General features: G+C 49.0%; 6 protein-coding genes across 6 annotated transcripts; 4 read left to right on the top strand and 2 right to left on the bottom strand.

Moving 5' to 3' along the window:
• The first annotated feature begins 67 nt into the window (after positions 1 to 67).
• Positions 68 to 3,057, top strand: PHATRDRAFT_46059 (predicted protein). Its single transcript, XM_002180538.1, has one exon. It carries the CDS (start codon positions 140 to 142, stop codon positions 2,885 to 2,887), a length of 2,748 nt encoding a protein of 915 aa, XP_002180574.1. The 5' UTR covers positions 68 to 139; the 3' UTR covers positions 2,888 to 3,057.
• A 9-nt stretch (positions 3,058 to 3,066) lies between these two features.
• Positions 3,067 to 9,338, bottom strand: PHATRDRAFT_46058 (formin like protein; the record flags this gene model as incomplete). Its single annotated transcript, XM_002180340.1, has 4 exons — positions 3,067 to 4,055; positions 4,138 to 4,680; positions 4,752 to 5,169; positions 5,236 to 9,338. 4 exons carry the CDS (start codon positions 9,336 to 9,338, stop codon positions 3,072 to 3,074), a joined length of 6,048 nt encoding a protein of 2,015 aa, XP_002180376.1. The 3' UTR covers positions 3,067 to 3,071.
• Positions 9,339 to 10,666: 1,328 nt separating this feature from the next.
• PHATRDRAFT_768 (predicted protein) lies at positions 10,667 to 13,005 on the top strand (the record flags this gene model as incomplete). The annotated part of the gene is made up of 5 exons (XM_002180537.1): positions 10,667 to 10,830; positions 10,886 to 10,953; positions 11,114 to 11,168; positions 11,292 to 11,966; positions 12,039 to 13,005. Coding segments are annotated over 5 exons (1,929 nt in total), but the record flags the coding sequence as incomplete, so codon positions are not given.
• Positions 13,006 to 13,628: 623 nt separating this feature from the next.
• PHATRDRAFT_46056 (predicted protein) lies at positions 13,629 to 16,206 on the top strand. Its single transcript, XM_002180536.1, has one exon. The coding sequence runs from the start codon at positions 13,719 to 13,721 to the stop codon at positions 15,555 to 15,557; it is 1,839 nt and encodes a 612-aa protein (XP_002180572.1). The 5' UTR covers positions 13,629 to 13,718; the 3' UTR covers positions 15,558 to 16,206.
• Positions 16,207 to 17,885: 1,679 nt separating this feature from the next.
• On the top strand, positions 17,886 to 21,280 carry PHATRDRAFT_20424 (urea transporter). Its single transcript, XM_002180535.1, has 6 exons — positions 17,886 to 18,156; positions 18,299 to 18,362; positions 18,459 to 18,465; positions 18,544 to 18,598; positions 19,035 to 19,709; positions 19,782 to 21,280. Exons 1-6 carry the CDS (start codon positions 17,936 to 17,938, stop codon positions 20,872 to 20,874), a joined length of 2,115 nt encoding a protein of 704 aa, XP_002180571.1. The 5' UTR covers positions 17,886 to 17,935; the 3' UTR covers positions 20,875 to 21,280.
• Positions 21,281 to 21,440: 160 nt separating this feature from the next.
• PHATRDRAFT_46053 (predicted protein) lies at positions 21,441 to 22,082 on the bottom strand. Its single transcript, XM_002180339.1, has 2 exons — positions 21,790 to 22,082; positions 21,441 to 21,589 (listed from the first exon to the last, which is right to left on the bottom strand). Exons 1-2 carry the CDS (start codon positions 22,048 to 22,050, stop codon positions 21,476 to 21,478), a joined length of 375 nt encoding a protein of 124 aa, XP_002180375.1. The 5' UTR covers positions 22,051 to 22,082; the 3' UTR covers positions 21,441 to 21,475.
• Between the last annotated feature and the right edge of the window lie 1,806 nt (positions 22,083 to 23,888).

Here is a 23,888-nt window from a genome sequence, read left to right as displayed (position 1 = left end):
ACTGTGAGTATGACGGGGTATGCGATACTGTTGCACTTACATTATCCCTCATTTACAGTGAGTGAACCGTTTCCTCGTTTCCTTGGTGTACACGGGAAAGCATTCAACACTGATATTGTTCCTCGCCATACACACAACAATGTCGGGCAACAATATGGAGAGCTTGCTTTTGGGTGGGGACGATTCGTCGTCGGGAGAATCGGACAGCGAAGCCGCTGCCGCCGCGCCAAGGACGAGTCAGAGTACTCCCACAGCGCAATCGTCGATCTCCGCCAACAACCAATACTCGAACGCGCCCCCGACGGCTGGGATGAGCCAGTCGGAAATGTCGCAACGCTTAAAGTCTCTCTATTCTTCGCCGGGAAATTCCAATACTAGTCGTCCTCCAGTCTCGGCACCGCAACCGCAGTCCTATCCCCAGCAGCCGCAACCCTACGCTTCCGGTCCTGCCGCTCACAGCAGCCAGCAGCAGCAACAACAACAACAACAGCAACCACAACAACAAGCATCATCTGCCCCCCTCATGCGGCAGCATTCTCAGCCGTCCACACAGCCTCCCACAGTCCAACACGTTGGCGCCGGGGGAGGGGGAGGAGGAGTTCGGCATGCGACGCACCCCAACGTTATGATGCAGTCGCGGGCGCCCCCATCTTCTTCCCAGATTTCTCATCATCCACAATCTCGCCACTCGTTGACAAGTTCTACTTCCAACTCTGCTCGTGCTCATGATCCCTTTGAACCGACACCAGTATCGCACATTCTACAACGCCAACAAGAAAAAGCGCACCAACGTCAGCAACATCAACACCAGCAGCTACAGCAACCACAATCGCAACAACAACAACAACAAACTCGTCCAACCATGCCTTCTGGTGGTGGAGGACCGACCAATAGTCAGTCCGGGCGCTCGGCCTATTCCCAACACCCCCTGGCGCCCTCGCAACAACAGCAACGACAACAGGCATTGTCGAGTAGTCAGGGACATCATAGGGCCACCTCGAGTATGCAGACCGCCATCACCTCCAACAGCTCCAACAGTGGTGTTCGGACGTCTCATTCGTCCAATACGATGCCGAATACGAATCATCCCAGTGGATTGACATCACCCTCTGGCGGGTCGTCGTCTCGTACGAGTTCCATGCCAACCAATCCACAGGACCGGGCAGCCATGGAACGCGAAATAAAGAAACAAAAGGAAAAGTTTCTCGTCTTCACGCGAGTCTTACTCAAATATTTGGAGCAAAAAGATCCTCCGGTACACGCGAAGGTCAAGGCCATCATTAAAGACTGTGCCGAACGCAATAAGCGCCAAGAACCGGGATACGAATCTGTTACCAAGCTAATGCGCGCTCGCCTCAAGCAAGTGGTGGACGAAGCCTACTGGAAGCGCGCTGAGAACTACTTACACCATTTCATGGTGCAAAAAGCCAAGACAGCCCAGGCAGGTTCCAGCTCGGCCGCTGTTGTACTTGCTGACGACAAGACGAGTGGTGTCAGTCTTCCCGGTCCAAGCACTAACGGGAGTAGCGCTACTACGTCAGTGGAAGCAGCAGAACGTAAAAAGGCCGAATTGCAGAGGCTACGACAACTGCAGCTCGCCCACCAAAAACAGGCTGTGGCATCCCGATCAGCTACATCCACCGGCCAAACAGCTGCGTCCGTGCGTCAAGAAGTCTCTAAGCAATCGGCACCGCGACAGCAAGCAGCGCAGCCATCCCCTGCAGCCGCTCCTTCCGCTTCTTCGGCCACACCGTCTTCGACACCGCCGACAGCCGCGTCGACCAAAGGAAAGTCCGGTCAGTCTACCAAGAAATCACCCAACGCGAGTAAATCTCGAAAAAGCTCTACGTCGCCCACGCCGCGTCGTACTTCCAATGCCAGCGGAAGCGGAGCTGCATCCGCCGCCCCAACTGCCTCTGAAGCGAAGAAAGACCCTGTGGTGCCTCCACCGGTTCGAGAATACAAGGAATTTATGGAAATGGTTGACCACGCTATTCATCTTGGTGACTGGTCGACCACAGCTCTAATGCTTGGTTCCAAGACAAGCTCGCAATTATCTGAAGAACAACGCAATTTGCTGTATAGTGATCCCTCCCCCATCGGCGCCATAGTGCCGCCCGAATCGATGTTGTTACGACCCGAGTGGGGGCGGACCAACATTATTTCGAGCCGCGTTGCTTGGGCACGCCTTCGTTTGCGTGAACAAAATATTGACACAAACAGCACACTTCCGGTTGTTGGTGACAACCCTTTGACGTCAATATCTTACAATGGCGACGGCTCCAAAGTGACGCTTATTTCCCGTCAGAAAGCGACTGCATGGTTCAACGAAGATACGGCTGAGAAGGATTCGACACTCGCGGTTCTTTCTGAAGGGTGCGAGATCTATCTCAAATCTGTCTTGGAAAAGGCCCTGCACTGTGCAAGGCAACGACAGAATCTGGACGGCATTCGACTGTGGCATCAGCAAAGCACTCCAGGAGCGCCTCAACCGCCGTTGACCATTCGCCTTGGTTGTGATGTATCTCGACAAGTTGCTCGAGCTGCAGGCAACGCAGCCATGACTTGCAAACGTATGGAAGAAGCTTTGGAACGACAATCTGATCTTTCGTCAGCACAACGCACTTTGAGCAATGCCACGTTAAGTGGAGCGACGAGTATGGCTGAGTTGTCTCTGAAACCAAAGCTAGCTCGGGGGGCCGAAGACGCAAACTACGAAGCCAAGCGAAGCTTTGAAATCTACGGTGGCAAAGAAAGCAGTCAGCCACCATTGGGACGTGTTCCCAAAAAGGCTAAGTTGGAGGTGGCGGACTTTCTTGCCGGTATGCACTTGGTCAATCCCGGAAAGCATCGTGCCAGGACTGTGTCCTCGTCATTTGCGTTTTGAAGAGTAATCTCGTGTTTGTCTTACTGTTACACTATGCGACTTTTGTGAACAACACGATAACCTCAACCGTAGCCTGGGCGAGAGCATCGGGTTCGAGGATTCTAACCCGCCCATTTTAGTTTGATAAAACTACCAACGATCCCTCTTTCACTGGTACAGTCTCACTTATTAAGCCTGTTCATTGTTAGCATTTTGCCCATGCATTGCCTTCCGAGTCCGTGCTCTTGGATCTAGAAATACGTTGCAAGACAGTAGCCATCCATTTGTTACTCTGTGCAGCTCCCTCGTTTGCATTCCGAAGTTTGGACCTGCATACAGCCGCAGAATCTCCTTTTAGCCGAGGAGGACCGCCCGAAATATGTAAGCGCTGCACTAGCGACTTCTTGGGAGTACCCGTACTTTCTATTGCGCCCGCAGGCGTCAATGGCAGCGAATGGCTAGGTACCCGGCTCATTTCTTTTTCGGCAGGCCTCTGTGCCGCTGTCGCAGTCGCTACTACTATTCTACCTAAAGGGACCGGTGCAGCTGATATTGCCGAAACGACAGGCGACCGTGTCATTTCTTTCTCGTCAGACCTCTTCGCGGCTGCCGCAGCCGCTAATGCTGCTATGCCGCCTGCAGGGACTGAAGTAGCCCTTGTCACCAAATCGACAGGAGATCGTGACGTTTCTTTCTCAGTAGACCTCTTTGCGGCAGCAGCGGCCGCTATTTCTGCTATTCCCCCTGCACGGACCGGTGTAGCCGCATCGATTAGCGACCTTGTCGTTTCTTTCTTGGTATACGTCTGTGCGGATTCCGAAGCTGTAATTCCGTCTGTAGGGACAGATGTCGCTGGCATAGTAGAATCACCAAATACGATTTCATTTGAGCTAGGTAGCACGCGAGAAGCAGCCTCACTGTCAGCAATCGCCGATGCTCCTTTACTTCGATCCTTATTCACAGATCGGGCCCTGAGTTGCGGTTCCAATTGATGGCGAAGCTGAACAGAACAGGAACCCCTTGTTTTTTCAACCGAGTGCTCGGTTTGCCCACCTTCGTTGGATTGAATTTCGATCTCAGTCGTAACAGCTCCAATGGCTTGTTCTCCCCCCTTATGTTCTACATTCTCGACAGAATAAGCCTTCCGCAATTTCCTCGAATTGGTCCCCCATCGCTGCCTGTTTTTCCCCTTTCAAACAGCACGGGGTACACGTGATTGACATATTGGTCTCGACAAAACAAAACAAAGAGCTTCCGCTCGGGACACTTACCTTTACTATTTCATCTCTCCGAACTTGTTCTGCCGCAATATCGAATGCTACAATAAATCGATTCATTGTTCCAAAGAACTCATTACTCGCCATATTGTCGTCTTCTCCAAAGAAACTCAGAAGGCTCGCGTACTTTGCTTTAACCTTTTCGAATAGTGTTATAGCGTCCTTCACAGAGTAGGCAGCATTTACAGTGAACCTTTCCATAGGCGTCCTCCCAGTCAGGTGATCAATCTGATTGTATTGTGGTACCGTCTCGATGTTTCGAACGCTCGTGCGTTGTTCTTTCAAATCATTTACAGAGAGCTTCTTTAAAGAGCCCGACGCCGACTGCTTATCTGCATCCTGCTTAGCAGTTTCATGGACTCGACCAAGCTCCTCGTCAAGGGAAGTGATTTCGGCGGCGATACTATCCACAATCACTCCCTCTGCCCTCGGGACGTGGATTAAGTCATTTTTGAAGGCTAGGAGGGATTCGTCGTTTTGCTTCAGTAGCTTCGCGAGGTACTGCAGAACACTTGTCTTTTTATCAAAGGCTTTCGCCTATCGAACCAATAAGAGGCAGTATGAGAGCACCATTGCACCTCAGACATGTATCGCCTACCGTGGCTTACCTCGTCAAGCTTCAAAAGCGTATCCAGGCTGAACCCAGTTGCACCTTTTCCGTCACCTCCTGTATTGATTTCATTCACAAGAGTCAAAATTATGGCGAGTATCTCTCGAAGTCTTTCCGACGAACGAACTTCCTCACATGCCCGTTGAACGACGCGAACAGACTCCATGACTTCCGCAAAACGAATTTTAAACTGAACGCGAAAAAGCATACAATCGAATTTTTGGGGAGCATCTGACACCTCCATCATGGTAAACATATACTTTTCACATTCACTGAGCTCATGATATGCCTTCATTTTCGTTTCGTCAGATTGACCATGCGTTTTCATGTATGTTGACAGTCCTCTCCGTTCTTCGATGCTTGGCAAAAATTCTTTCAAAGCCATAATCTGAGTTGCGTCCAATTTTCCATGCTCCCTAAAGTGGCCGTGAAAAGTGAGAGAGACACGATCAGCAAACCATTTTGGTAGTCTGGATACTTACATGGAGTTGACCAATCTTGCAATCTTTTTGTAGTCAAGTTTTAAACGCAACAGGATGATGCCCCCATTCATTGAACGTTTTCCGTCAATTACTTGGACCGACTTTTTGGCCTTCGTTGTATCACGCTGCTGCTTCTTTCGCCGTTGCTGAGCAGGATCCGCAGACTCTGTGAACAATTCCTTAAACTCTTTGACGTCATAATTTAGGTGGCTCATGTGAACTCGATTCCTGACAAGTGTCCACAGCGAATCCTCTTTTATACGGCTGTGATCAAGTGTATTCCAATAGATTTTCTTACGTCGTACACGCGAAGCTTCCTTTGTGGCAGAATTCGTATGGCGTCCTCCTGACGTCAACTGGAAATCGACGGACTTATTCTGAACAAATTTTAAGATTTTCGGGTCTTTCCCATCTCGCGTAAGTGCATTCTCTACTGCACCAGGAGGAAGGCCCATATGCAGCATTTTGAAGTACTTTGCATACTCCAGATCATCCTTCACCGGAGTCCCTGAATTCATGTCATCATTAATAGGTTTCGTAGTTTGGGAGATATAACTCCTGCCCCAGTCAAGATCGAGAAATGAGGCGTCGACGCCGTCTCTTACACAAGCGTTGCGAATAGCTCCCTCCGGTAAACCAACAGCATGCATCTTGTAGTACTTCTCAAAGCGAGGATCAGACTTCATGGGTGGATCTGTGTCGCCACTGGATTTGGGAGACGCTTTGGACTGAGACTCGTAGCTCCTGTCCCAGTCAAGATCGAGAAATGAGGCGTCGACGCCGTCTCTTACACAAGCGTTGCGAATAGCTCCCTCCGGTAAACCAACAGCATGCATCTTGTAGTACTTCTCAAAGCGAGGATCAGACTTCATGGGTAGATCTGTGTCGCCACTGGATTTGGGAGACGCTTTGGACTGAGACTCGTAGCTCCTGTCCCAGTCAAGATCGAGAAATGAGGCGTCGACGCCGTCTCTTACACAAGCGTTGCGAATAGCTCCCTCCGGTAAACCTACAGCATGCATCTTGTAGTACTTCTCAAAGCGAGGATCAGACTTCATGGGTGGATCTGTGTCGCCACTGGATTTGGGAGACGCTTTGGACTGAGACTCGTAGCTCCTGTCCCAGTCAAGATCGAGAAATGAGGCGTCGACGCCGTCTCTTACACAAGCGTTGCGAATAGCTCCCTCCGGTAAACCAACAGCATGCATCTTGTAGTACTTCTCAAAGCGAGGATCAGACTTCATGGGTAGATCTGTGTCGCCACTGGATTTGGGAGACGCTTTGGACTGAGACTCGTAGCTCCTGTCCCAGTCAAGATCGAGAAATGAGGCGTCGACGCCGTCTCTTACACAAGCGTTGCGAATAGCTCCCTCCGGTAAACCTACAGCATGCATCTTGTAGTACTTCTCAAAGCGAGGATCAGACTTCATGGGTGGATCTGTGTCGCCACTGGATTCGGGAGACGCTTTGGACTGAGACTCGTAGCTCCTGTCCCAGTCAAGATCGAGAAATGAGGCGTCGACGCCGTCTCTTACACAAGCGTTGCGAATAGCTCCCTCCGGTAAACCTACAGTATGCATCTTGTAGTACTTCTCAAAGCGAGGATCAGACTTCATGGGTGGATCTGTGTCGCCACTGGATTTGGGAGACGCTTTGGACTGAGACTCGTAGCTCCTGTCCCAGTCAAGATCGAGAAATGAGGCGTCGACGCCGTCTCTTACACAAGCGTTGCGAATAGCTCCCTCCGGTAAACCAACAGCATGCATCTTGTAGTACTTCTCAAAGCGAGGATCAGACTTCATGGGTGGATCTGTGTCGCCACTGGATTCGGGAGACGCTTTGGACTGAGACTCGTAGCTCCTGTCCCAGTCAAGATCGAGAAATGAGGCGTCGACGCCGTCTCTTACACAAGCGTTGCGAATAGCTCCCTCCGGTAAACCAACAGCATGCATCTTGTAGTACTTCTCAAAGCGAGGATCAGCCTTGATCGCGAGCTCCATTGAGACTTCACTTTTGGGATTTGACAATTTCCCTATTTGAGTGTTGGATAGCGCATCCGGTTTATTGTCGCTACTCGAAGAACGACTCAATCGACTCGAGAATATCGCTTCTTCGTTGAGATCAAGCATCTGCTGCGGGACGATTGCACCGGAGCTCATTTCTGATGTGAAATCGGTAGCCTCCAGATTCTCTAAAGCCTCGAGTGGTATAGGAGAAATCGGGCCTACCCTTGATGTTTTGCTAGGGACTAGTGGGGGACCATTGTTGGCTCTGTCCTCCCGACGCGATGGTTCACCTGAACATCGCGTGAAACCACTTAGAGATGAATCAGTTGCACTACCTTGGGATGCCGTATCCAAAGAGTATACTGTATCTTGAACAAGGGCTGTTGGTGCATCGGCGTGAGCTGTCGGGTCATCTCCCCAATTCAATCCTTGCCTCCAGGGACATGGCGACCTCTTCATCAACATATTTAGCGCTGCCTTATAGTCAAAGTTTGAAAGCTGTAAGGCTAATGCAATCAAATTCGATGGACAGCTTTGCAAGGATGTCTCGAGGGTTTCCACAAAGCAAGCAGAATCAAAAGGCGACGGCTGAGCCGCGTGATAGGCAGATAAGACTTGCCAGCCCTTTTCCCGGGCTTTATCGCCTTTCAAAAAGTCCAGTGCAGCCTCAGCGTTACAACTGTTCAGCAAGAGTGGTACCATCGCTTTTCTTCGGCAATTCCAGTCTGCTTCCAGCACGAGCGTCAAAAGAAAATCGTCAGAATTTAAAAAAGGCACGTACCGCCGCATCACATCCACATGCATGAAACGCAATTCGCATTGTCCCGTTGACATAGCTACTGTAGTGTTCACATAACGAAAGAGTTGAGTGGAGGTCTCCCCCAAGCCTTTGTTGGCGTGCGCCCCACCAAACCGACACAACAGGCAAAAGTCGCCTTCAAGAACTACATTGACTTTGAAGAACCCTTCTTCGTCCGCCCATTGCGACGCTCGGGAAGATAAATTGTTGCAATCGTTCCCTGCCAATACCGGAAAAGTTTCAAGCAAGTCGTCCCATAAATCCGGATGACTGGAATAGATATGCCGGCCTTGTGCGTCCCAGATATCCAAGCAAGGCTTTTCTTCTACTGGAACACCTTGAAGGGATATCGCTCGCAGCAGCAAAGGTTCGCGATTCCGTTTGAGCCCTGCTTCTATTCCTTGATCAAAATTACGAAAAAGTAAACGCAGAGACGCCGGCAAGCTGGAAAACGCTGCTCTTGGATCTGGTGCCTCTGGGCAACGGCACGATACAAAATGGGCAAAACCTTGGGCACACGTTTCTACTCCCGACTTGCCGGCGAACGCAAGATAGGCGGCAACAGCGAGTCCACTCCTTGTCTTGCCATTTTCACAGTAAACCACAACGACGTGTTCCGGATCATGCAGCCATGCATGTAAGAGATAACAAAAGCGGAGCAACGTGGAGACAGTCGGCGTTTCGGAGGCCGGACTGCCCGGCGCTGTCCATGGTAAGCGCACAATCTGTCGACGAAGAAGAATTAAAAAGTGATCATCAGGGAGATTGTCTGACAAACAAACAAGTAGGTAATTTGCCGAAGCAAACTGCGTTTCGAGAAATAACGATAAATCGACGGCAGAATTTCCTGCCGCAATGGACGAAACTTGAGGTCCGTGCAGTGATGTCGAGGGGGAGCCAGCATGGTTGGCCACCGGTTTACGCTGCGAAGACGTTTGCGCTGGGTCTATAGCGGAATCCTTCGGTTCGCTGTCGGAAAGCGGTGTTTCAGCATGCGAGAGGGCAGCCGAAGTGTTTCGTAATTCGGTTTGCTCAGCCGACGAGGTGCGATTGGGAGGCTGGGGATTTCGGCCAATATCTTTGTACGTTGGTTGCAAAGCTTCAACAGGGGCCGATGTCACTAAAATATGGTCTGTAATGTAGTGGAGATCGAGCTGCGCTGGAACAGAGCGTTTCCTGCATGATTTGAGAACGGGATGGAGCGGAGGATTGGATGTCGATGAGGTCTTTTTGGGTGGAATCTGAGTCGGCGACGTTTGTGGCACCCGCAAGGCTGATTCACCCAATGACGATGTCATTGGACTGTGACTCTACGTTCGCTGCTTTAACCAACTGTAAAGAGCGGTCCAGTTGGTCCTACCATAAAAACAAAACTAGAGCATCCTTTGTCTTGTTCCATGGTCTAATTGACCAGTCAGTCTGCCTAAACTTCCTGCCCATCGACGCAAGACTCCATCCCGTCTCTAATTTCAAACGAAGTTTTTAGTTGGCTTGCGTTGCCCCTGACCCTACATAAACTAACAGACGACTGACTGTGAAGACCATTTTTTGAGTCGAGGAAAAAACCAGGTCTTTGCTGCTCTGCCAGTGTACACATATGTACTGACACGCAAAACAAGTAGTGTAGGATCATTAACAGTAACGTACCTATTCAATTTGTAAAAGATGTGTATTCCCGAGCGTCGAACAAAGACCACAAAACGATGAAACCGTCGTCCGGCACTGACCACAACACTTGCGAAAAAACGCTCATGTTTCCATACCATGCAAGGGCTAATAGAGGGATGACATCTACTGGAACCACCTTAATAATAGTCTATGTAATGCTGCATTTTCATTCCCGTCTAACTCTAGAGAACAAACGTGTCAAATGATTTAACGTAGGCGATCTGGAACATTCTCGTCGTCACACTATCTCTAAATTATCAGACAATAGAATCACCCATGTGAAGAACCTGGAGTACGCTGCTTCAGAGTAGATATTGTATACATCGTCGTCATAGTGACCGCAGAAAGATGGTCTTCGGAAACTTGCCGATGCAAAACTTTCCTGTTTTGTGCAATTATTGACAGTGAGCCACAACAAAAATCCCTCTTCAAGATTGTGTCACAGTTACTAATGAACGCTTATGTGGATACAACACGACACTTGCTCAGTTTTATTTTCAATTACACTTACTTGTAAGGAACTCAAAAATCAAATCTGGAGTGAATCCCCTCTTATGATTTGGATACAGTGTCCGCAGGAAAGCACGAGAACGGAAGCTTATGCGTAAAATCATCCGATTATGGGAGAGCCACGAATTAAATATGTCTCCTAAATACAAAGAAACGGTTCACTTCAATTGTCATCATTGACACAGTCATTCGCTGAATATGATACGAGAGCTCCACGTATGTGGGTTGAAGATCGGACTTTTGACTGTAAGTTACTGTTAAAACATACATCATCACACTGATTGCCATCCGACAGAGTTGTCACATCTTGGCTCTCACAATATTTCTCCACCGATGAATTGAAAGCGCAATCTGCCGATATCAAACGTAGGATACATCGACAGATTCTACCATGAGCACATCCTCTGTGAGTGAGATTACCTACGACCTGCCTCCCTTCGACAAATATCAGGGACAGGATTCCTACTTTGGAGGCGAACCCCCGCTTTCCGAAGGTGTCGGATACCTGGTTGTTCTCGGGTTTGGGGCTCTCTTCTCCGTCATCACGACGGCGCTCGTCTGGCGCCAACGGAGATGTTACCTCGGAGCACTTCAAGTACGTAGGTTGAATCTGTTTTCGGATAGAGTCCGATTTTCCCTGACTAATTCAAACCCCCACTTTCCACAGTACGGCCGGGCGAAGCGTCAAGACAGGCCTTACGGCAAGTGTGATTGTATCTCAATGGACATGGGTAAGTTACCAACGATGTCCCTTTCTTCTCGGACGTTGTATTGATTGATTTCTCATTCTGCTCCCTTTGAAATATAGGCTGCAAGTAAGTAGGCCTCTCCTGGCCAGAAGACCTTGATTGTCAATTCATTGTTGACTTACGCAATCATTTTCTTTTCATCCTAGCTCTTCTCCAATCATCAAACGTTGCTTGGGCTTACGGTGTGTCTGGTCCCTTTTGGTGAGTCCTCGACTAGACTGATCCTATGAACCATGGTCGGAACTTATCTCCTTTTCTTTGTACCACTGTTCCCATGATAAGCCGCTGACAAAACAACTCTTGCTTTCTTATGAACCGTGACAGGTATGCCTCTGGTGCCACCATTCAGGTTTTGCTCTTCGGAGTCTTGGCCATCAACCTCAAGAAGGTGGCTCCCTCTGCACATACCGTCGCTGAAATTGTCAACGCACGGTGGGGAAAGACCGCTCATCTGACGTTTCTCTTTTTCTGTTTCGCCGCCAATATCATTGTGACTTCGATACTCTTGCTCGGTGGAGCCGCCACCGTCGAAGCGCTTACTGGAATGGATTTCCGTCTTGCGTCTTTTTTGATTCCTTGGGGAGTCCTTTTGTACACCGCTAGTGGAGGGCTCCAGGCGACTTTCTTGGCGAGCTACATCCACACAGTGATCATCTACGCCGTGTTGATCACGATGATCTTCCTGGTGTACATCAAGTTCTACTCGAGTGACCAGATCTACGATTTCCTTGACCAGACCGTCTCTTTCACTACTGAAGAGTGTGAAGCTATTTTCTCTGACGATTCTGGAACTTTCTTCGAGGCCGGGAAGTATGCGTGCGGTCCCGTTTCTGGCAACGAGAAGGGATCGTATTTGACCATGATTTCTGGAGATGGTCTCATGTTTGGAATCATCAACATCGTCGGTAACTTTGGTACCGTGTTTGTGGACCAATCTTACTGGCAATCTGCTATTGCTGCCAAGCCCAGCAGTGCCACCCGTGGTTACTTGCTTGGAGGGTACGTTAAAATGTTCATTGACTTTCCATTCTAATGTAGAATATTTCTTATCATGTTGGCTCTTTTTTACAGAGTGTGCTGGTTTGCCATTCCGTTCTCTCTCGCCACCTCTCTTGGCCTCGCCTCTACGGCTCTTATGCTCCCAATTACTTCTACTGAAGCCGGAAACGGTCTGGTCCCTCCTGCTGTCGCTTTCGAATTGCTTGGCGATGCTGGTGCCATTCTCATTCTAATTATGCTCTTCATGGCGATTGTGTCCACCGGATCCGCCGAATCAATCGCTGTTTCTTCCTTGGTCGCTTACGACATCTATCGTCAGTACATCAACCCCGAAGCTACCGGAGATCAGATTCTGTTCGTTTCCCGGGTCGTGATTGTTGTTTTTGGCGTCTTCATGGGGGGCTTTGCCATTCTGTTGTTCGAAATTGGGTTAACTTTGGGCTGGGTGTACCTTTTCATGGGTGTCGTTATTGGATCGGCCGTCGTTCCGTTGTGGAACATGATGACTTGGAAGAAGGCGTCTGGTCCCGGTGCCGTCATTGCGGCGTGGTCTGGTCTCGCGTTGGCCTTGACCGGATGGCTCGTGGCTGCCAAAGTCCAGAGTGGTACTATTTCTGTGGAAGCCCTCGGAACCAACCAGGTCATGTTGAGTGGCAACTTGATTGCCATTTTTTCGTCCGGCATTATCCATTACCTGTATTCGACGTTCGTCGATCCCCAGGACTACGACTTTGCTGAGCTCGATACGCACATTACTCTCGTAGAAGAGGACTACCGTGGATTGACCGAGGAAGAGAAGGACCCGGTGTTGCTCCGTCGTGCCGAGCGTTGGATCACTCGTCGTGGCTACGCGCTCACGTTGTTTTTAATTTTTCTGTGGCCTCTTCTTTCCATTCCTGCCGGTGTCTTTACCAAGAGCTACTTTGCGTTCTGGGTGTTGATTGCTATCGCGTGGGGCTTTGGAGCGGCTATCGTGATTACGATTCTTCCGCTAACCGAGAGCGCCGAAGACATCAACATGGTCCTATCGGGTTTGTTCAACATGGTGACGGGCCGTGACGCGCAACGCGCCGAAGACCCCGACGAGCCCCCCGCCTCGGACGTGAACCAAGCTAAGGTCGTTTCCGCTGAAAGTGGAGACGACGACGTCGACAAAGGATTCTACAAGGCGGAGTTAGCGGCCGAAGAGGAAGCGTAGTTGTGGGAGGCGTTTGTTTTACTGGTGGCGGGTGACAACGTAGTGCCATAATGTGTGTACTAGAAAGGATGTCTCTGCAGAAACTGCCAGTAGGATAAAGTTTGTCCGAGGATCGTAAAGGAGTTGTGGTGTATTGACTCTCGTCCGAAATTAGATAGTTGCATCGGTAGCTTCCACGCAAACCCAAACAAAAGTGTGTTGATTTGGTACAGAGTTCGTTGGCTCGACAAGAGTTGGACAGAGATCGTGCCCAGAAATTCTTGTAGAACCATCCCGGCCGATGGTGCGATGTTTTGGACAATCCAGAACGAACCCTGACTGTGAATATGGATGATTTGGGGGGTTTGGCGCTCTGCCATCCGGCTTTGCAGAGATATTTTAGAAACCAATCAAAAACATTCAGACACGAATTCGTCCTGTGTCTCTATCCGGCAATCCGTCTCGACACGCTTTTCTTCGGAAGGGTATTCCACCATGGTAGGTAGGGACCGGCCCGACCTGTCCTGTCCACTCCTTCCGCTATCTGGTTTGCTTTCCGGAAAGCACAGAGCAACATGGTTGGCAAGTCGGCAATGACAATGGAGGCTGTTGCCGTTTTGCTTTTCGTGGCTTGTGCCCGCTTGGTGAGCGCACTTTTGCCCACGACGACGACGCGTCGCAAAGACCTTTCGAGCAGGCTCGTTTATTCCGGAGCGTCTCCGTCTCCAGACCGCGGTGCATCCCCGTACTTTCCTCAAATAACGGCCCGTTGCTTTGGAACGTTTCCAAGATTACTGCAGAGCCCAGACACACAAAGACTACCGAGACGAGTCGTTTCGACAACCTTGTCGGCGAGTCGCACGACCAATCATCCACCGTCGAAGGCGTCCGTCGCCTCCAATCGCTCCTCACGAGAGGAGCATCTCGGATTGTTTCTGCAACATACGCAAGAATCGCTGCGGAACGGCTCCTTTGTCTCGTTGACGCTTCACGGACCATCCAAGAAAGTCCTGCAGCAACAGGTGACCGACGAAACCAGAGGAGCGATTCGTTTGGTAGCGGGGCGACTCGTTCAAGTCAAACACGCCACTAAGCTACAAGTTACTATCAAATACCATCTAGCGACGGATATTGTCAAAAACTGGGACTTGGACGTAGCTGGTGAGTGGATGGAGGCTCTCTTTACCGCTTGGGCGATGCCACGAAATGGTGAACACGATCGCACACGTTCGGAACGGAACCGTTTCGTCGCGGAAGCGGCATCGGAATGGGGGGACGAAGTCCTCTATGCTGCGCCGGGAACACCCCTGGCTATCCAGAGGGGAACTTTGGAAACGGTGACCACCATTTGGGACCTGCAGGTGCAACACAAACTCAAAAAGCCTCGTCTCGTTTCGAAGCCGACACCGGAGCGCAACGGCATCGATGGCCCGTCGCAGACATCCTTCGTGCCTCTGGCGCACGATCGTGTCAAGCAAGGACCCGTCCCTACCAAAGCCGCATTCTTGCAAGCACTGGGCGTCACTAACGAACACGGCAAACCACGGGCTGGAATGGCCTCGAAACTACGTCAATGTCAAAAGTTTGTCGAAATTGTCCACCAGCACATTCGACAGGCCTTACCAACCACGGATACCCAATCATCCATCGACGTTGTTGACATGGGATGCGGTCGCGGCTACTTGACCTTTGCACTCCACCACTTCCTTCGACAACAATATCAGACCGCCAATGTTCAGAGTCGAGGTATTGATGTCCGACCGAAACTTGTGGACGAAATCAACGGTATTGCGCAAGCACTTGGTAAAGACATGGAGGGTCTAGTGTTTGAACAGGGTACCATTGAAAGCCATTTGGCTAAAGCTAGGGCGCAAAGGCTTGCTAAGCCGGACACAAACGATTCGCTGCGGGTTTCGATTGCGCTACATGCCTGCGATACGGCAACGGACGATGCGCTCTGGTCTGGAATTATGGGTGATTCCCATGTAATTGTGGTAGCACCGTGTTGTCACCGACAAGTGCGACCCCAGCTCAATCAACACGCCAACCAAAATCCATCCCATGCACTAGGGGATGTGCTGCGACACAACATTTATCGTGAGCGAATGGCGGAAACGGTGACGGACTCGATTCGAGCACTTCTCATGGAGTTGGCCGGGTATCAAGTTCAAGTTTTTGAATTTATCGGTGGTGAGCATACCAGCAAGAACGTGATGCTAACAGGTGTTAAAAGGCTTGACAGGTATCCGACAAACGGAGACGCGGAGGACCTACGCCGGCGACTGCGAGAGCTGGCTTCCTTATATGGAATTCACAAACACACGTTAGCTTCATTTATGGGGGAGAGTTTGCTACTGGATGATGCCTCACAGGCATCATTACCGCTCTCCAAAAATCGCATGCCACCTTTGTAGCAGACATCTTTCGTACATGGCGTCCGTTTTTGCATTGTAAATATAGTTAAGAGCGCGTATTCCGAAGTGAGCTTTTTCCTAGGCTTGACGTATGTTCATATTCCAAGCTCTAGTGTCGCGCAAATATCAACGGCTCGCACTTTGTAGCAAGCGATCTCAGCCGGCAACGTCCAACGCTAGTCGAAGTGTATCTTCCGACCATCCGTATTCTCTGGCATTATCCAAAAGCGCTTGCCGTTTCTCGAGTCGGTCTATCACTGGTATGAGGGAGTCGTGCAAAGAATCGTCGAGCTCGATAGCGCGCTCGTAGTACTGTGTACTTTCCTTTAATTTCCAAAGCTCCGAAAGAATTTCACCAGCGCGAAGCCATGCTGTCGCATAGTTGGGCAAGAGCTCGGTGCCTCGCAACGAATCCTGAGCAGCCTTGAGCAGAGACCACTGATACAAGCCGTGCCGATATTGGGTGCGACGAAATTGTTCCTCCTGGCGACTGCTTTCTTCCACGACACGTCTGAAAATGGAGTTTGCCAACGAAGTATCGATTGACGCTTCTTCGTACAGAGTTTGCAGTTTGGGTGTATCTGGAACCATCAGAATCAAATCGTCCACGATTTCTTTCAGTTGTTCTTTGTGAGACGCCGCACTTTTCAAGTATGCTGTTGATCTCATGAGAAGTATAACGCCTTCCTGTTGCTTCACTCCCGACTCGAGAGCTTTTCCATAAGCTTCAATGGCTCTAGCGGTTTCTCCCGCTTCCACGCTTTCGAACCAAAGGGAGCCATGACACGGTGAGAGATTTGTGCATGGAACACGCTGGCTGCAGAGCCCCCGTTTCTTTGACTTACTACCCATTCGCCTTGTACTTCCACTTGAGGCATTCCCTACTTTTAGAACTTATCCCCTGTATTGAATTAGAAAACAAACGGTCAGTCTGATCCAAGTGAATTCCGCAAGCATGACTATCAGTAACGTAACAGTCGGCATTCGTTGCGTACCTTGACTTGCATGTGTTTGGTAAGTACGCGGTAGACTTTGTCAACGGAATCTACATTCCCCACATCAAAGCTGTTTCGCTTGTTGTCGTTGACTGCAATACAACGAACGGCCGGTCCCTTCATCTTATTTTTGGGGAGAACGGCAGGCTGTACTCGAACTGAAGGAACCGACAGGCCGATGAACGCGTCCAACGTCGCAGAGCTTCCCTTGTCCAGCGAGGACTTGGTCTGGTCTACATAAACCTCCCATTCGATCCAATCGAAGCGATCAGATGTTGGTGACTTGAACGAGTTTTCAGCAGCGGAAGTCGTTCGCTTCCGATCACCGAACAGGGCGTTGACGATACGCGATGCCCGGACGGATCTTTGCCGAGCGAGAGACTGCTCAGGGAACGCCCGGATAAACCCTGCGCCAACGAATAAATTTACAATCAGCCAAGCATTTCCAAATGTGCTTGTCACACCCACGTGCCGCATCGTCCCACTCGAATCTTCTGAGCAACACTATTTCGCAGGAGGGCGACGGCCAAGGATATCAACCAAGGTCTCTGTGGAAGTTGTGTAGCTCCCAGGATTTCCATCAAATTTCATCTTTGGCAAGATGTCATTATATCCGGAGGAATGTGGAGTTTCGGAAAGAGCGCACATTTACATCAGAACTCATTGGCGGAGCCAATACACCACAGTCAGCAATAGAAATGAAGACTAGATTCCATACACTGTCTCGGTCCTATTTGGAAGAGTCCCTGTGGAATATACTTCCGCAAAATTTGATGGAGTTTCGAGGTAATGAACGGGAAATTACAAAAACATCCAGTTAACACTCGGACAAAACATGTGTAACTGCAAATTCCTTACATTAGTCAGAGGTACACTCATGCTCAATTTTCCAAAAAATTCTAATGAATTTTGAGCGCGCTTTATATCATTAGAATGTTAAACGCTTATATACTTGCTTCTCTTTTATTACTAAGTAAGATAACTTATTTATTGTTTTAGGCGACGCTCTGTCTAGCTAGTGAGTTTTCAGACTATGATGAAATACAACTTCATTCATCATCAACGGAAGCTGTCTGGGGAAAACGATATCGGTTGTATCCTGCACTGTAAAAAAATTCTCATCCGCCTCCTCTCGAAGAATCAAATGTGAATAAACAGAAAGTAACGAGGGTTCCGATCGATGGGGAGTGTGGATCTAGACTGATTTCTACGCCATTTGCTGTAACTACAGTACAGAAATAGTCGCTCAGATTTTCCGTGAGAAATGTTCTTCATACCGTAGTACTGCCAAGCACTCAGTTGATCACTCACCCACTCTCACAATTTTTGTGGTCGCGCATTACAACAGAGTGCCGATATCCAATTGAGAATTCGAGCCGCACGATGAGCACGAACACCGTCAGCGAGATCACCTATGATCTCCCTCCCTTTGACAAGTATCGGGGACAAGACTCCTTCTTCGGAGGCGAGCCTCCGCTTTCGGAGGGTGTCGGATACCTTGTTGTCCTCGGGTTTGGATTTCTCTTCTCGATCATCACTACGATCCTTGTTTACCTGAACAAATATTTTGGTGCCCGGGGTGAAGTCACTTCTGAGCATTTCAAGTAAGTTGTCTGCATATTCCTAATTGTTGTCACAATCGTCGCAATCCCGCTCTGGTCTCTGTTCCTCCGTTATCGGATTTCCAAAGGTGGTACTTAATCGTCAATTTCGCTTTCTAACGCCCTTCGTTCTGTCATTATACAGCACTGCTGGTCGCATGATTAAGACCGGTCTCACGGCCTCGGTTATTGTTTCCCAGTGGACATGGGTAAGTGATACCGAGCTGTGGATCATGTGATTGTTGGTTTTGTTACTTCGTTCCATCCCCCCTCACAAATGAAGCTCCCTTTTACCCCTCTTTTAGGCTGCGAGTAAGTGATGAAATTTTTTTTCATCATTCTAAAAGCTTTTGAATTCCGATTTCTCAAATAGATTTTCTTTCATCACAGCACTACTCCAGTCCTCCAACGTTGCCTGGGCATACGGTGTATCGGGACCTTTCTGGTAAGTCTGTGACCTTGTGACATTTTTGAGAGGTTCATTCCCTTGATGGCCGCCCTACGACATGGACGACAACAATCACCACAATCTGAGTGATGGATTGGATAACTCGTCAAGAGGTATATCCTCATTTGTTACCATGGTCGTGTTTCATACCTCACTGAAAATGATTCTAACGACGGATCGGTGAGCGAGAGCTCGGTATGACGTCTTATTATCTTCAAGCTGATGTATGTTACACAGTCCTTCCATATGTAACTGCTTTTTGATTGGCTGAAATTTTTAAGTGGCTTCCGGCACTAAAATCTTTCTCCATCAAGTTCCGTTTAGATCTTCGGCATTTTACGCTGTCTGTTTTCGCCCATCGGAAATGCCCTTGTTGCGACATCGATCTCATGTCGCCCTTTTCTCATATTCTTCTTCGACTGCATCAAAATAGGTATGCGTCTGGTGCCACCATTCAGGTTTTGCTCTTCGGAGTCTTGGCCATCAACCTCAAGAAGGTGGCTCCGTCTGCACATACCGTCGCTGAAATTGTCAACGCACGGTGGGGAAAGACCGCCCATCTGACGTTTCTCTTCTTCTGTTTCGCCGCCAATATCATTGTGACTTCGATGCTCTTGCTCGGTGGAGCCGCCACCGTCGAAGCTCTAACTGGTATGGACTACCGTCTTGCGTCTTTTTTGATTCCTTGGGGAGTCATTTTGTACACCGCTAGTGGAGGGCTCCAGGCGACTTTCTTGGCGAGCTACATCCACACAGTGATCATCTACGCCGTGTTGATCACGATGATCTTCCTGGTGTACATCAAGTTCTACTCGAGTGACCAGATCTACGATTTCCTTGACCAGACCGTCTCTTTCACTACTGAAGAGTGTGAAGCTATTTTCTCTGACGATTCTGGAACTTTCTTCGAGGCCGGGAAGTATGCGTGCGGTCCCGTTTCTGGCAACGAGAAGGGATCGTATTTGACCATGATTTCTGGAGATGGTCTCATGTTTGGAATCATCAACATCGTCGGTAACTTTGGTACCGTGTTTGTGGACCAATCTTACTGGCAATCTGCTATTGCTGCCAAGCCCAGCAGTGCCGCCCGTGGTTACTTGCTTGGAGGGTACGTTAAAATGTTCATTGACTTTCCATTCTAATGTAGAATATTTCTTATCATGTTGGCTCTTTTTTACAGAGTGTGCTGGTTTGCCATTCCGTTCTCTCTCGCCACCTCTCTTGGCCTCGCCTCTACGGCTCTTATGCTCCCAATTACTTCTACTGAAGCCGGAAACGGTCTGGTCCCTCCTGCTGTCGCTTTCGAATTGCTTGGCGATGCTGGTGCCATTCTCATTCTAATTATGCTCTTCATGGCGATTGTGTCCACCGGATCCGCCGAATCAATCGCCGTTTCTTCCTTGGTCGCTTACGACATCTATCGTCAGTACATCAACCCCGAAGCTACCGGAGATCAGATTCTGTTCGTTTCCCGGGTCGTGATTGTTGTATTTGGACTTTTTATGGGATGCTTTGCCATTCTTTTGTTCGAAATTGGACTGAGCTTGGGCTGGGTATACCTTTTCATGGGAGTTGTCATTGGATCGGCCGTCGTTCCCTTGTGGAACATGATGACTTGGAAGAAGGCGTCTGGCACCGGTGCCGTCATTGCAGCATGGACCGGTCTTGTGTTGGCCGTTACTGGATGGCTTGTTGCCGCTAAGGTCCAGAGTGATACTATTTCTGTGGACGCCCTCGGAACTAACGAGGTCATGTTGAGTGGCAACTTGATTGCCATTCTCTCCTCAGGTGCCATTCACTATGTCTACTCCATGTTCATCGATCCCCAGGACTACGACTTTTCTGAACTCGACAAGCATATAACTCTCGTCGAACAGGATACGCGTGGACTCACGGATGAAGAGAAGGACCCTGTTGCGCTTCGTCGTGCTGAACGCTGGATTACCCGCCGTGGATATGCCTTGACGTTGGTGCTTATATTTATTTGGCCCATCCTTTCTGTTCCTGCTGGTGTCTTCACCAAGAGCTACTTTGCCTTCTGGGTTTTGGTGGCTATCGCTTGGGGTTTCGGTGCCGCTTTGGTCATCACGATTCTCCCTTTGACGGAGAGCGCCGAAGACATCAGCATGGTTCTTTCCGGAGTTTTCTACGCTGTTACAGGCCGTGAACCCAGACGTGCTGAAGACCCGGCCGAGGCTGTAGCTGCGGAGAAAGAAATTTCGGAAGAGATGGACAAGGCTGATGCAGAAGTCGCTGCCGAGATGGAAGCCTAGGCGCTGTTTTCTTACTTTTTGTAGCAAGGAATCTTTCTCTCAACCTTGATTTGTGTTTTGTCTTTCACTTCTGCAATTTATGCTGATTTTGGTCTCAATTATCTATTTTGCTCTACACACCTATTTTTTGCCCGGGCGGCCGTAAAGATCAGTACTTTAGTAACAGTTGCAATTTTAGCAATTTGTGGTGTGTATTTCTCATCATAACCGTAGCCGCATCAGTACCACACTGATACTGATTCGAAGACTCCCGAGGTTGCATCAGTTTCATCCTTGCGTTCACTCGGAAGTGATGCAGCGGATGTAAAAGACATCGCTGAGGTAAACAGTTCTTACGTTGCTGTTTGTACAGAGCAACGACAATTCTTGAGCTACACGTAGATCACAGATAACGAACATTACTCGGAATAGACTACATAGAAAAGCTAAGGTGCTGTGGGGATAGTTCTAGATAGGTTAACCTCCCTGGTTCTATCTGAAATTATGCCCAAAGTATGGCCGACGCAGGCCTGGATACAATCGTCCATATCTTGAATTCCATCCATGCTTATTGGTTGGCGCGCGTAGAGATTGACACTGTATGTAGTGGGTACGTACGTATTTACGCCTGAATGGGCGCAAAGTAGTTTTGAAACTTGGGGTTTTGTTGTACCTCGATCATCTGGTTGTAGACGTCCAAGTCCAAGTCCTTGGACAGTTCACGAACGACGAACATCTAACGGGGACAAAGGAAGACGTAGTGTGAATTGGTGGGAACACGTTTGCGATTCCTTTCAGGCACCCGCCAGGTGGCGCTGGAAAGATCCCTATTCATCCGTATACATCTCTACGCGTACAACACTTGTATATATATATATATATACGCACTCGTACGCACATCACACACAAACACGACACCACGAATGGTAGTCTTACCATGAGTGGGTCTTGTCCCGTAGCGACTTGTCCGACGATTTCTACCACGGGGCCGTCGATCATATCCAGCGGCGGTACTTCGGCGTGTTCGGTCGAAAGCGTGACGACGACTTGGTCCGCGCACTGAAAGGAAACGGTGGCGTCCGGGTTTGGCATTGAAACAAAGCGCCCCATCAGCGAGACGAGCTGATCGTTGTAGACGCCCGACTGTAACATTTTCCCGTTGATTCGTGGGTAGCTTCCTTGGGGTTGTTCCGCCATGATTGATTAGTCGTTGCACCGGTAAATTGTAAGAATGTCGATAGGAAAGCAGAAAGAACGAACCGCAAACAGTGAGAGCGATCAGTAGGTGTGAACAGTAAGTGTACGAAACGAGCGATGCGTTTGGTTGAGAGCCCAGAGTCGCGGGTCGTCGAAGTTCGAGTCGGTGGCGGCGGCAACTTCCCGGAGACAATGCGCCGTTGACAGTGAGCGCGGGAAGCCCGTCCGGCGTAGAGTACGACACAACCTAGACCAATCCCAAACCGTCACGTCCGTTTCCAAATCGACGGTCCGGTTGCCCGTCAGTCCGAGAAAAAGTACAAACGCCAACTATGCAACGCTACGCCACGCCATCGTCTATTCACTGTCCAACAGGAAGAACGCCTTCAAATTCTTACCCAACACCGAACGAAAAGAGGAAATTCCCTATCCGGGCGACGCCTAGCCCGCAATTCCCCTATCCGGGCCAAATCCGAGTTTTTCTAAGTAATATTTTTTGAGCGCGAAGTACCTCTTAAGTAACACAACCATTTAGCATTTTTTCCTTTATATTTGTCTATGATCGTGTAGAGTATATTCCTCATGCATTGGCATCAGTAGCTGTTGGTGGTAAAAATCAATGCCTCCCATCCATTTGTTGCCTTTAAAGCAGTTTGCTTGGAACACTTGCTACCAACTCCTACGTGGTACAATCGCACAAAGTTACAAGTACACCAAGAGAATAAACCACCATGAGGCTAGCAGTCAGTGAAATCTTTCCTTCGTATAATGCTCTCCAGACTGCATGGTTTTCCCACAACCAAGTACTTGAGAAAAACTACAGAATTTTGGAAAACAAATCTGGAAAGTGCTTTCGAGCCAATTGCATTTCAGCGCCTGAAAGGAACTGGAAACAGAACGAAACAATTTGTCAGTGCCACATCAATGCAAGACCTGTGAAAAATAGCGACGGTTGCCTCACTGGAGAGTGGAAAATCTGCTCTTTTCATGGTGTGCACACTTGCTCAGATTATGAGTCCACACGAAAACGCAATTATAAGTGTTCGGTCCTCAATGCGGTTTCTCCGTCATTAAGTGGATATGTTCCAAACCGGAAGAAGCGCATTGGCGCTGCACAACAAGTCAGGGAAATTGCACAAAGATCCAATGGAATACACCTTACAAAATCCCATGCCTATAAGGTTGTAACAGCCAAGCGACGCGATGGAATCGAAGTGCACATTGGGCAGTATTTTTTGCTGACATCCTACTTCCAGCACTTGAAAAGAGCTGATCCAGAAGGTAGCTTTATACTTGAAACACAGCACAGTTTGTGGCAATCTGAATTTAGGCAGTTTCAGCGTTGTTATGTTGCATTTTCATTTGCAAAATATGCCTGGAGTGTGGGATCTATTCGTGTTGTTACCAGTGATGGTACATTCACAACTTCTCCAGTTTTTAATCACATTATCCTGCTGGCTGTTACTCATGATGGTAACAACCAGCTTGTCCTTTTGGCATATGCTATTTGTGATATTGAGAATGAATCCAATTGGACATGGTTTGGAGAGCAGATAGGAAAGGACTTTGAGGGAGCTACTGCCTTTGTGGCAGATTTTGACAAGGGCATACAAAGTCATGCATTCCAATCTCTTGTAAGAAGCATGGGAGCCAAGTTTGGTCGCTGTGTGCGGCACATGATTGCCAATGCACGTGACCATGGCGTCAAACGAAAAATTCCAGATAGTGTTTCTACAGCTGTTTATGCTTTGGCCAAATGTCGGACAAAGGGTGCATATCAAACATCATTGCAATATCTTGAGCATTTGGACAAGGACATTGCTGATTGGTTCCATGAG

This window comes from Phaeodactylum tricornutum, chromosome 9 (genome assembly GCF_000150955.2).
Source record: "Phaeodactylum tricornutum CCAP 1055/1 chromosome 9, whole genome shotgun sequence".
Classification (NCBI taxonomy): Eukaryota; Bacillariophyta; class Bacillariophyceae; order Surirellales; family Neidiaceae; genus Phaeodactylum; species Phaeodactylum tricornutum.
The sequence above is the reverse complement of the archived record's forward strand: the minus strand, read 5'-3'. Positions and strand labels throughout refer to the sequence as shown.

Excerpts from the sequence above, each read along its gene's own strand:
- PHATRDRAFT_46059 (XM_002180538.1), top strand. The coding sequence starts at position 140 with ATGTCGGGCAACAATATGGAGAGCTTGCTTTTGGGTGGGGACGATTCG.
- PHATRDRAFT_46056 (XM_002180536.1), top strand. The coding sequence starts at position 13,719 with ATGGTTGGCAAGTCGGCAATGACAATGGAGGCTGTTGCCGTTTTGCTT.
- PHATRDRAFT_20424 (XM_002180535.1), top strand. The coding sequence starts at position 17,936 with ATGAGCACGAACACCGTCAGCGAGATCACCTATGATCTCCCTCCCTTT. Across the intron at positions 18,599-19,034 it reads GGTGTATCGGGACCTTTCTG|GTATGCGTCTGGTGCCACCA; the intron begins GTAAGTCTGTGA and ends GCATCAAAATAG. Across the intron at positions 19,710-19,781 it reads CGTGGTTACTTGCTTGGAGG|AGTGTGCTGGTTTGCCATTC; the intron begins GTACGTTAAAAT and ends TCTTTTTTACAG.
- PHATRDRAFT_46053 (XM_002180339.1), bottom strand. The coding sequence starts at position 22,050 with ATGGCGGAACAACCCCAAGGAAGCTACCCACGAATCAACGGGAAAATG. Across the intron at positions 21,590-21,789 it reads CGGGACAAGACCCACTCATG|ATGTTCGTCGTTCGTGAACT; the intron begins GTAAGACTACCA and ends TGTCCCCGTTAG.